General features: G+C 40.7%; 1 protein-coding gene across 1 annotated transcript; it reads left to right on the top strand.

Annotated features, from left to right (window-relative positions):
- Window positions 1-1157: 1157 nt before the first annotated feature.
- Window positions 1158-11133, top strand: fbp1a (fructose-1,6-bisphosphatase 1a). The gene is made up of 7 exons (XM_083979975.1): window positions 1158-1401; window positions 3414-3576; window positions 7913-8005; window positions 8147-8287; window positions 8387-8524; window positions 8659-8778; window positions 10414-11133. The coding sequence occupies exons 1-7, from the start codon at window positions 1232-1234 to the stop codon at window positions 10603-10605; spliced, it is 1017 nt and encodes a 338-aa protein (XP_083836101.1). The 5' UTR covers window positions 1158-1231; the 3' UTR covers window positions 10606-11133.
- The last annotated feature ends 418 nt before the right edge of the window (window positions 11134-11551 follow it).

Below are 11551 nucleotides of genomic sequence, written 5' to 3'. Positions count from 1 at the left end.
CAATTCAATCCAATTAAAAAACTTTAATGATTAAAATATTAAAGGGATAGTTCAACATTTTGTCAAATTCTTATCACCATAATCCCTACAGTCATAGCAGTAGGTTCATCACCTTTGTTTGCTGCTCAGTGAACACAATGGAGGTGAACGGTACAGGTCCCCTGTCCCTCATCAAAACTCATCAAATACACAATCCAACAACTCCAAAACGCTCTGGTGGACAAGTTGTGACCTGCACATTCACCATGCTCTGAAATAATCGTGTAGCATTATGTAACATTACGACACATGAAGCAAATATACTCAGAACAACTCCGCCCAGCAGCCGTGTCTGGAATGTAGTTCCAGCTGCATTTGCCTCTAAAACAACTCTGTCTCATAATGTTACATGATTATCTCATAGCGTGGTGAATGTGCAGGTCACAACTTGTCCACCAGAGCGTTTTGGAGTTGTTGGATTGTGTATTTGATGAGTTTGATGAGGGACAGGGGACCTGTACCATTCACCTCCATTGTGTTCACTGAGCAGCTCACGTCACCAATAATTAAAGGTAATGAACCTACTGCTATGACTACAGGGATTATGGCAATAGGAGAATTTGCCAAAATGCTGAACTATCCCTTTAAAGTGAATTTACCCTCAGGATAAAAAAAAAAAAGTAAATAAAGTTTTAGATTATTCTGCAAGTTGCAAGACCTGTGTTGCAGCATCAGTGGATGGAAACACAGTGCTACACATGCTGCTGCAGCCTTGAGTTGGCTGAATGTGGATGCTGTATCATTCACCAGACCTGGTCCAATACGTGTTGCAGCTTCTCCACCCTGATTTCTTTCTTTCTTTCTTTCTTTCTTTTTTTTAAACTTATGAAACAGCTCCAACCTGCTGTAATAAAGCGCACGGACTGTCTTGCACAAGGTATCAGCAGGTATGCAGCAGGTCTATTATTCTGGTCACATCCTTCTTTTGGAAACACTATCAGTCCATCAGGGAACAACAGTTGAGTTTGCACAAAGCGGGGCAGTGTTTCAGCCTGGGCCGGGGTGGGGATGGGGGGGCCACACCTCTCCTCTCCCTCGGCTCTGGATTGGCTCCCCGCTGCCTCACTCCTCTCTGTTGAGTTCCGCGTTTCAGCGCATTTAAAGCCCCGCAGCGTCCGGACGCCTCCTACTCCCTCTCTCCTACTCCCTCTCTCTCAGGCTGCTGCAGACAGAGGAACCGTCCACCATCATCATGTCCGACCGAGGAACCTTCGACACCAACGTGGTCACCGTGACCCGGTTCATGATGGAGGAAGGCCGCAAGGCGAAGGGCACCGGGGAGCTGACGACGCTGCTGAGCTCGCTGTGCACGGCGGTGAAGGCCATCTCCAGCGCCGTGCGTAAAGCTGGGATCGCCCACCTGTGAGTAGTAGTAGTGGTAGTAGTAGTAGTAGTAGTAGTAAGAAGAAGAAGGGTTAGAAAGAAAATGTTTTGTTGTTTTTGTGTTGAAATTGTGTTTAATGCGACAAACTTTGGGCCGAGTGTCAGTCAGTCCCGTGCATCTCATCCACGCTGGCACAAACAACAGAGCAGGAGATTCAGGTTCTCACTGCGCCAATCAGGAAGCACATAGCTGACACCACCACGCCCACCTCACTTCACTTCTCCACAGGCGCATTATATTCCCAGCAAACACATTTCCTGCTTTATAGTTAGTGTCAGGCTCCATTTGAAAAACCAAAACATGTGCAAGAGAAATCTGTGCTTTCAGTATCAGAGATAAACAAAGATCCACTCCCTCTTTATTCACACATGAAGGTTTTCTGACCTCATGTTTGTTTGTTTTTTCATGTCTCCGGAGCTGAAATCTCTCTGAAGACTGGTTTTGATTCAGGTTTCAATTCTGTTGTTGATGCAATGTCTTTTTTTTCTTTCTTTCTTTCTTTCTTACTCAATCACTTCAGCTGTTAAGAAATGCAGAGTCATGCATCAGCTGAACTTTTTTTCTATCACATCATTCACATCAAACTTGGATTAGTTGGTTCAGTTTTAACTTTATGGAGGTTAAAGCTCCATAGTTTACGTGTTGTGGTCAATAAGAAGATGCATTTATGGTTTATGGAACCAAAACCATCTCTGTGTAGTTTTCCATCTCCTCTCTGGAGCTCTAGTAACAATAGGTCTGTGTCAGCCAATCAGAAGAGAGGAGGCTCTGAGATTCTCTTCTGATTGGCTGATTGTTGAACGAGAGATCTAATTAAAAACAGACAGAGCAGATTTCAGGTGAAAAATAAAACACCCAGAGAGAAACCAAATCCTGCAAAGTGTTGGATGGTGGGTGACTGCTTTGTTGTGACATCACAAAGTGACAGGAAGTCCTGACGGCTGGTTTTAAGGCTCAGTTTCTAAATACAGGCTGTGTGCATTTCTCTGTGGACTGAGGCTTTGATACTTTCACAGTATTAATATAGAACCTAGAGCTGCTTTATAATCACACGTCAGATGGACATCTACCTTTATACCGTATGGAGCTTTAATACAAACATCTACCTTTATACTGTATGGAGCTTTAAGGGTGGACACTACAGGTGAATAGGGTAAAAATTTTTAACTACCAGATATCACCATGAAACTTCCCAAGTTTATTACTCACATTAAGACAAATATTTTTTGTATTAGAAGTTTTGTCAAATTTTACATTTTAAATGTGTAAATGAGGCAATATCTGATGAAATATGAGCTAATTTGCATACATTTCCAGAAGCGAAATCTGAACAATGGATAAAGCTCCTTTCAAAATCCTTGTTTTATTTTGTTGACATATTAGAGTCAGAAGTTTTTACAGAGGGGATTTTGGATATCTCTTTTTATCACTCTAATGAGAAAATACTGTCACCAGCCCAGAGTCTGAGGAAAAACTCATTTTGAGAAAACAGCCTTTAAAGACTTGCACTGTAAAATTCCATAGATTGTAAATAAGTCGTACTTCTACGATTTGTTGCAGATACGGAGAAAATGACAATAACATAACTGTTCAGGAGAGCGAGGGAGTGTTACAATGAAACCTGACATGACATGGGTCAGACAACAGGGACAGCACAGTATGTCACAGTACTAGCATGCTAACTTTTGGTGAATTTAGGAGAAAACTACTGACGAAAGAGACAAAATGAAGTAAAATAAAAACCTTAATGTGGATTTTCTGCCATTTCTTTCGACTTTTCTGAAAGAATACATGTTAAGGAAGAAAAACAGCCCAAAATCTCCAAATTTATCAGTGCATGTAGTTTCTCGCACAAACCTCTACCTTTACACTCCACTGAGTTTTGTGTGAACAAGGAAGTGACTTTGTCTTCGTGCCAGTTCCCAGTTTTCACTCTCACTGTTTGTTTTGTTTTTTTATCTTTTATCTTTTATCTCTCGTATCTCATCAGTTACGGCATCGCTGGCAGCACCAACGTGACGGGCGACCAGGTGAAGAAGCTGGATATTCTGTCCAACGACCTGATCATCAACATGCTCAAGTCGTCGTTCACCTCCTGCGTGCTGGTGTCCGAGGAGAACGAGGAGATCATCGTCGTGGACCCGGAGACCAGGGTGAGTTGTCAAACCAGAGCCAGGATCTGCGCTTCCTCCATGAAGCGAGTTCTCATAAGGAAACTTATTGTCTTCATACTAAAACTGGATGATCCACATTTCCTCCTGGTGAATTCAAACTGGGTCCGGTTTTTCTGGCTGAGGTGCAGCTGGTTTTCATCTGGTGTGACTCGACCTTTGCCCGAAGTCGTGACCTCGCTCTCCACAGGATCTGAGCTCAAAAATCCTCAAATCTTTAAAAAAAAAAAAGACGTATTTAATGACATGAACATTTTGGAAACTTCAACATGTTGTTCTAAAGGCTCCAGCCTGATAGAAATGTTGCAGCAGCACAAAGTTGTTGCTAAATCCAGTGTTTCGCCTCTCGTTTCTGCAGAAACGATGATGTAAACACAACGACTCAAACTGACTTCAGAGTAATGTGACATCACACCAGGTGAAAGAGATGCATTTTGAAACTTTTTCTCTCTGTTGTCAAGGATGTTGTAGTCTATAAAAGTGGTGTTTTTATCATTTAAGAACGATATACAAACCACAAGATACTGTGAATGAGACGATGTTACTTTGATTCTCAGATCTCAGTCTTTAGTGTTTTTGGTTTTTCTAAACTGTCATCTTTAGTTGTTGCAACCAGTGTTTTTGCTCAATGTAAGAAGATTCATATTGAGAAGGGCTGCACACCATGCAAAAAAAACATCATATTGCAGTTATATGGCAGATATGTGATTTCAGTGTTCAGAGTCATTTTGACTTGAAAAATATAGAATTGATGTAATTTTTGTTGGATTTTGTACCAAACAAACACGTCCCCTTTATGTGGTGAGAATTTTGTTTGCAGCAACACAACACGTATGGTGCAGACAGAGAACAACAATGATGCAACACATTTTACTTTCATCGGAAAAGAATTGCAACTCCTGCGATTTGGATATTGCACTTGGCCAAACCCTAAGAAGAGAAGAGAAAACCAGCACCCTCCAATCAGCTCCTTTTAACTTTTTATTGTAGGACAGGCAGGCAGGACAGACGTTTCGACCGAAGTCTTTTTCAATGTAAACACACAGGTGCCTGAGGTGGGAGATAAATACCCTAGAGGCTAATTGAACCAGGTGTATGACTCTCAGTCATTAGACCTCCTCACAGAAAATACACATGAACACACATAAGGCCCACAGGGCAAAACATCAAAAACGAAGGGCTACAAAATACCCTCCAGTGTACAAGAATACAAAAATATATACATTAAATATTAAATATTAGAAAAAATGTCAAGGCACCAGAGCCACCATGGAGCCTTACATAACATGAAGCATAGTGACACTTACAATGAAAAACAAGGACATAAGGGCAACAGTGTCTCATGTTAATAAATAAATATCTGACCACCTCCACATTAAGTGAAGGGAGGGGTACTCAAAAAAAGCCTCGAACAGAGACCACAAAACAGACCCAAACAAGCCTCAAAAAGAGACCACTGAATATAGACCCCGTAAAATTCAAACCGCTGGTCAAAGTACAAAAATATTTTTTGAAAATTGTTCGTATAGTATCATTTAAGTATAGAATGAGAAAACGCTACAGTATAGTATACAAAAAAATTATCTACATATAAATATCAAATCTGACAAGGCGCAAGAGAGACTATAGTAGACCTTTACATTAACACATAGCATCATAACATTACAGCGCAAACAAAGACGTCGGTGCCTCAATCTGACATATCAATCTACATAAATCACATTAAATAAAACAATTTAAGAGCAGTTCTTCATTCATTCCCCTAGGATATTCTGTCTGTAAGTTATGAATCCAGAATGCCTCCCTTTGCAAAAGTGTTTTTTCCCTGTCCCCCCCTCTTTTTAGTGGTTTAACTTCTTCAATACCTTGGTATCTTAAAGAGCAGACGTCATGGCCTGCTGCATTAAAGTGTCTTGCTACAGACGATTTTTCATCTTTATTTCTAATGCTGCTCTTATGTTCGCAGATACGGGTCTTCAGCTCTCTTTTTGTCTTCCCAACGTAGCATAAGCCGCAGGGGCACTTTAACAAATAAACAACATACTTAGTTTTGCATGAAATCCTGCCTCTAACTCTGAATTTTTTCCCAGAATGTGGATGTGTGAACACCTCACTTTTAATCATGGCATTGCAGTGTACACAGTTACAACAGGGGAAATTGCCACTGGGTAAACTAGACAAAAAATGTTGTGGCTGAACATAACAGTCGGCTCTGACAAGCTTCTCTCTCAAATTTGGGGCCCGTTTCTGGGCAAAAATAGGAATATTTTTAAAAACATGTCCCACAGTGGGATCACTGGACAAAATATGCCAGTGACTCTTGACAATGTTCTTGATTTTAACAGAAACATTAGAGAAGGTAAAGGCACACACAATATTAGAGGTGGGAGTAGGGGTGGGAGGGGGGGATTTTGATGTCAACAAGTTTTTTCTTTCTAGGGACCTAACTTTTTGTAGGCACCTATCAAGGGTACACTTATCATAGCCCCTTGATAAAAAACGGGCACACACCTCTGCCGCTTGTTCCTCGAAAGCAGTGTTGGAGCTGCATATTCTCTTAACTCTGAGTAACTGGCTGTATGGTAACCCTCTTTTTAAGCCTGGAGGATGGTAACTCGTAAAATCTAGAACACTGTTTGTATCGGTTTCTTTTCTGTATACCTTGGTATTAAGTTTTTCAGATTTTTGAACATGTACATCCAGAAAAGAAATAGAATCTCTGCTGAACTCCAGAGAAAACTTAATGGAGGGCACCCTAGAATTGATATACTCTTTAAACTCCTCCAGTTGTTCTACCGTGCCAGAAAAAATGAAAAACACATCGTCAATGTAGCGATACCAGCATATTAGAAAAGGAAAAAATGGATTCTTGTTGTAAACAAAATCCTCCTCAAACTTGCCCATGAATAAATTTGCATAGTTTGGAGAGCAAGGACTGCCCATGCTAACCCCTTGGCATTGCAAATAAAAAGAGTCTTCAAACTTGAAATAATTCCTCTTCAAAATAAGTTCAGACATTTCTACCAAAAAATCAGTAGGAGGAGAGAGGACATCTCTTTTCTTGAGATAATATTCCAAGGCCTCTAATCCAGCTGCATGTGGAACATTAGTATATAAGCTAGTGACATCCATAGTACAAACAAGTGCATCATGAGGGATATTTTGTAAAGCATCAATTTTGTTCAAAAAGTCAGTAGTGTCTTTTATAAAGGAAGGTAATCGAGACACCTCTGCTTTAATGTGTAAATCAAGATATTGTGAAATAGGCTCAGTGAGAGACTGTGTGCCAGCCACGATGGGCCGGCCAGGCACTGGTTCTACATTGCTCTTATGAATCTTAGGAAGTGTATAAAACACTGGACGTACAGGATGTTTCTGAAGCAAGAACTTATATTCACTTTGAGAGATGAGCATCTCGCTTACAGCTTTACTCAAAAAAACATCCACTTCTTTAAAAAACTTAATAGTGGGATCACATGTAAGAGGTGTATAAAAAGAACTATCACTCAGTTGTCTCAAAATTTCTTTTCTGTATGCTTCTTTACTTTGTACAACGATAGCTCCACCTTTGTCGGCTTTACGAATAACAATAGAATTGTCTTTGGATAACTCAAGCAGAGCATTCTTTTCTTGTGGAGAAATGTTCGAATGTAGTTTATTTTTGTTAGTCTCTTGTACCTGAGAAGATACATCCCGCTCAACCAGCCTGCAAAATGTGGCTACAGATGAATTAAGGGCAGGAGGAACAAAGGTGCTCTTAGCTTTAAGTCTGTGAGGAGCGCTGGTCCCAGCAGATTCGGGCTCATCTTCAAAAGTCTGTTGTGAGGGAGGCAACTGGTTAGAAGTCTCCTTATCAAAGAAAGCTCTCAATTTCACAGACCTTAAAAACTTAAACACTTCAATTCTCGTATTAAATGAATCAACTTTTTTACAAGGAACAAAAGACAGACCTTTAGAGAGGACGGAGATCTCATGTTCTGTAAGAGGCCTCTAGGGTATTTATCTCCCACCTCAGGCACCTGTGTGTTTACATTGAAAAAGACTTCGGTCGAAACGTCTGTCCTGCCTGCCTGTCCTACAATAAAAAGTTAAAAGGAGCTGATTGGAGGGTGCTGGTTTTCTCTTCTCTTCTTGTTTGCCTTGGCCGTGCACCTCCACATGAGAGTTTTTCTCCTTTTTTGAGATTCAGGGTGAGTGCTCACTACCTCCGTTCTGAATACTTGGCCAAACCCTACCACATTGTGATTAATTGTGCAGCAACTGGACTTGTGAATCTGTCAATAAAGTGACATTTCAGTCTCTTCTTTCCTCCTTTCAGGGTAAATACATCGTGTGCTTCGACCCTCTGGACGGCTCCTCCAACATCGACTGTCTCGTCTCCATCGGCACCATCTTCGCCATCTACAAAAAGGTACGAACGCTCGTGTGTTAGTTTGTCCGACCTTTTAAAGATGAGGTCAGATCGTTTCGGTCTCTGCTCGTCTGGTTTCCTTTTGAGTCCAGAGAAGAGTTGGGGAAAGATGAATAATAAAGTCATGTTGTTTTGTGTCAGAACACAGATGACGAGCCGTGTGAGAGAGATGCTCTGAAGCCGGGCAGAGACCTGGTGGCGGCCGGCTACGCCCTCTACGGCAGCGCCACCATGGTCGTGCTCTCCACCGGACACGGAGTCAACGGCTTCATGCTCGACCCGGTGAGTTGAGTTCCCCTCCGGACGATCCGAACCGTCACAGAGCAGTAGGCTACAACACACATTTTTTTGCATAACATTTCCTGTCGTTCTGCTCCTCAGGCACTCGGCGAGTTCATCCTGGTCGACCGCGACATTAGGATCAAGAAGCGAGGGAAGATCTACAGCTGCAACGAAGGATACTCAAAACACTTCGACCCGGCTGTGGTAGAGTATCTGCAGAAGAAGAAGTTCCCTCAGGTAACGGCAACGTCGTTTGATCCGGTTTGATCAGATGTTTCCTTCTGTCCAGATGTTTCTGTTTTGTATCTGTGCATCGTGACCTCATGCAGCTTTTAACCGACCCACTAATCCAACTTTTTACTGGTTTGCAGGACGGCAGTGAACCGTACAACGCCCGCTACATCGGCTCCATGGTGGCAGATGTTCACCGGACGCTGATGTACGGAGGCATCTTTTTATACCCAGGGAATGTGAAGAGCCCCAAGGGAAAGGTAAGATCCTATCGACTGCTTTAATACCAAAGTAGAACTGATGTTTCACCTGAAGACACAGAAGACATGAAGTAGTAACTGCATCAAAAACAACTTAAACTTCCTCTATTATTCAAGTTAAACTCATGTATTATTACCAGAAAATACAATTTCTATTTGATAATATATAATAATAAAAAAAATGCATCGCTCCATCTCTGAACATAGGAACTTTGTGCTGTGTCTCTGCACTTGTGATTTTAAACTTATCCTTCAATAACTTTGAAAAGCATTAATTGCAATATTTAGCTTGAACAAAAAAAGGCTCGCGCACATCCAGAAGTGCAGCCAGACGAAGAGCGCACTGCTCGAAACGTTGTCCTTTTTATAGTCCTCTAATAAATCTTTGTATATTTGGGAGCTCCTACAGTGTTGCGAGTCCTTTCTTGTTTTTAATATTTAGCTTGTGCACATTTAAAATAAATTCATCAATAAAAAAAATCTGAATGTTTTTTAATTGTTTTGCGTTGTGGCTCCTCCGTAGGTGAGCTGTCATGATATGAGAAGCTTTCACATAGAAACTAAAAACTACTAAGGGAGTAAAAGAAAAATGGATAAAGACTCCTCCACTTCCACTTGTGATATTGATGCTGTGTCGTTTTCAGAGGAAATTTTCGATCATAAAACCAACTTCTCTCCGTTCGCCGGTCTGACCTGTAGCATGAGGCCGTGGTGAGGACATCATGTCACAATGTTGTTTCTTCACTCTGCACATCCTCCCACTGTTTGTAAGACTGAACCCAACAACATGAGATTGACACACTGAGGATGAAAAACACTGTAAATGACTTCAACAAGTTTCTTTTTTACTTTTTACCAATACTACCAGAACATTTAAATAAACCCAAAGGAAATTCTTGACGTACGTTGCTCCAAATGACTAGAGATACAATGTAAAACTAAAAAAATGGTGATGTATAAGAGGTGAAAAAAAATGCAAACATACATTATACATCTTGACAATGAAGATCTTGTTGTGCATTACACCGTCACTGTGTAACTTAAACCGGTTTTCACACATTAGCTTTAAAAAATACAGATGTTTAACAAGAAAATTAAAGTGAGTAGTTCAAGGAGGATGAAGCCTTCATTTACGTTTAAGCCGATGACTCATATAAAATACCTGTTAAATAAATAAATAAAGGACAGGACCAGAAAACGCCGTCAGCACATCAATGAAACAAATAAACAAAAATACAGTTAATAAACCAGATCCTCAGGAGCCAATCAGATCATCTTTGAATGAAAGAAAGAAAGAAAGAAAGAAAGAAAGAAAGAAAGAAAGAAAGAAGAGGAAACGGTACCAAGATTCAAAGGAGTTAATCAAAGATCAATTAAACAAACTATTCTGTCGTCTTTTCCAGGCTTTGGAAATAAAACTAGCAACACTGATATTAAACAACCGTTCCAGTTTTTGCTCATCAGAGCAGTAATATTTCAGGGTTTTGTACCTCTCTCAGATCCTCATACTTAGTACAGTACAAAGGGAAATGGAGTTGATGCTTTAGTTCAGGATGATGATGAACTCTGAGACTGATCTCTCCCTCCCTCCCTCCCTCCCTCCCCCCCTCCCTCCCTCCCTCCTCTCCGTCTCAGCTGCGGCTGCTGTACGAGGGTAACCCCATGGCGTACATCATGGAGCAGGCGGGCGGCATGGCCTCCACCGGCTACGAGACCATCCTGGACATCCAGCCGGAGAGCATCCACCAGCGGGCGCCCGTCGCCATGGGATCCCCGGAGGACGTGCTGGAGTACGTCGCCATCTGCAAGAAGCACGGCAAGAAGTGACGCCGCACTGACTCGTCCACACAACCATAAAAAAACAAAAAGCAAAAAAAACCTTGTATCTCCAACCTGTGAGCCGTGTGAGTGCTGGGAAAGTTTCGGCCTCTTTATTGAAGCTTGATGTGTTTTTGTTTTTTGTTTCTTTGGATGAAGTGTTACTGAGGAGGCCGCGGAGTTACAAGGTTTTAATGACAACACCAGCAAATGTTCATGTTCATGGAGACGTGAAAATTGTGGTTCATAAGCTCAAACGCACACATTCCACACACAAAGACAAAAAATAAATAAATACCAAAGACCAAAATAAAAGTGCCAAAAATTTAAAAAAAATAAAAACACAAATGCACTGAGATGATAATGATAAAAAACCAAAGAGAGAGAGAGAGAGAGAATTCCTCCTGAGTTTCTCTGCAGGAAACTCACGCTGCACAAGTGAAGGACCAAACTCGACCTCGACATAAAAAACCACCTGATGCCTTAAATATGTGAACAGCTACTGTTTGAAATGATGTTTCAATAAATCCAGATGAGTCTGACCAGACCAAAACAAAGTGTTTTCAGTTATTTTAAAACTCCACATTTGCACCTGAACATGTCGCTCATGTTTTCATCGAGTATCTGCTTTTTAATTCTAGCGTCAAAAAGCCTAGAAATTATTATTATAGCGTTTTGTACATTGCATGTTTTCTCAATATTTCATAAACAAATGGAGAATTGGATTTCCTCTGAAATTGAAAAATTAGTCCAAATGTTTTTTTTTATAGATCATTTTCATATTTCTATTCTATTTAATCTTTTTATATAAATCCTAAATTGTATATAGTAAATGTTTATTTTTTTGCCCTAGAGTATGTTTATTTCAATTTGTTCTATTTTATTTATTTATTTAAATTTTTATCTTATCCCTACCTAACTATTTTTTGGTACCTATGTTTGCACCTGACACCAC

This window comes from Trachurus trachurus (genome assembly GCF_905171665.1).
Source record: "Trachurus trachurus genome assembly, chromosome: 9".
Lineage (NCBI taxonomy): Eukaryota > Metazoa > Chordata > Actinopteri > Carangiformes > Carangidae > Trachurus > Trachurus trachurus.
Note: the sequence above shows the minus strand (reverse complement) of the source record. Positions and strands in the feature narration are given on the sequence as shown.

Coding starts and splice junctions, on each gene's coding strand:
- fbp1a (XM_083979975.1), top strand. CDS start 1,232: ATGTCCGACCGAGGAACCTTCGACACCAACGTGGTCACCGTGACCCGG. Junction 1,402..3,413: donor AAAGCTGGGATCGCCCACCT/GTGAGTAGTAGT, acceptor GTATCTCATCAG/TTACGGCATCGCTGGCAGCA. Junction 8,525..8,658: donor AGAAGAAGAAGTTCCCTCAG/GTAACGGCAACG, acceptor ACTGGTTTGCAG/GACGGCAGTGAACCGTACAA.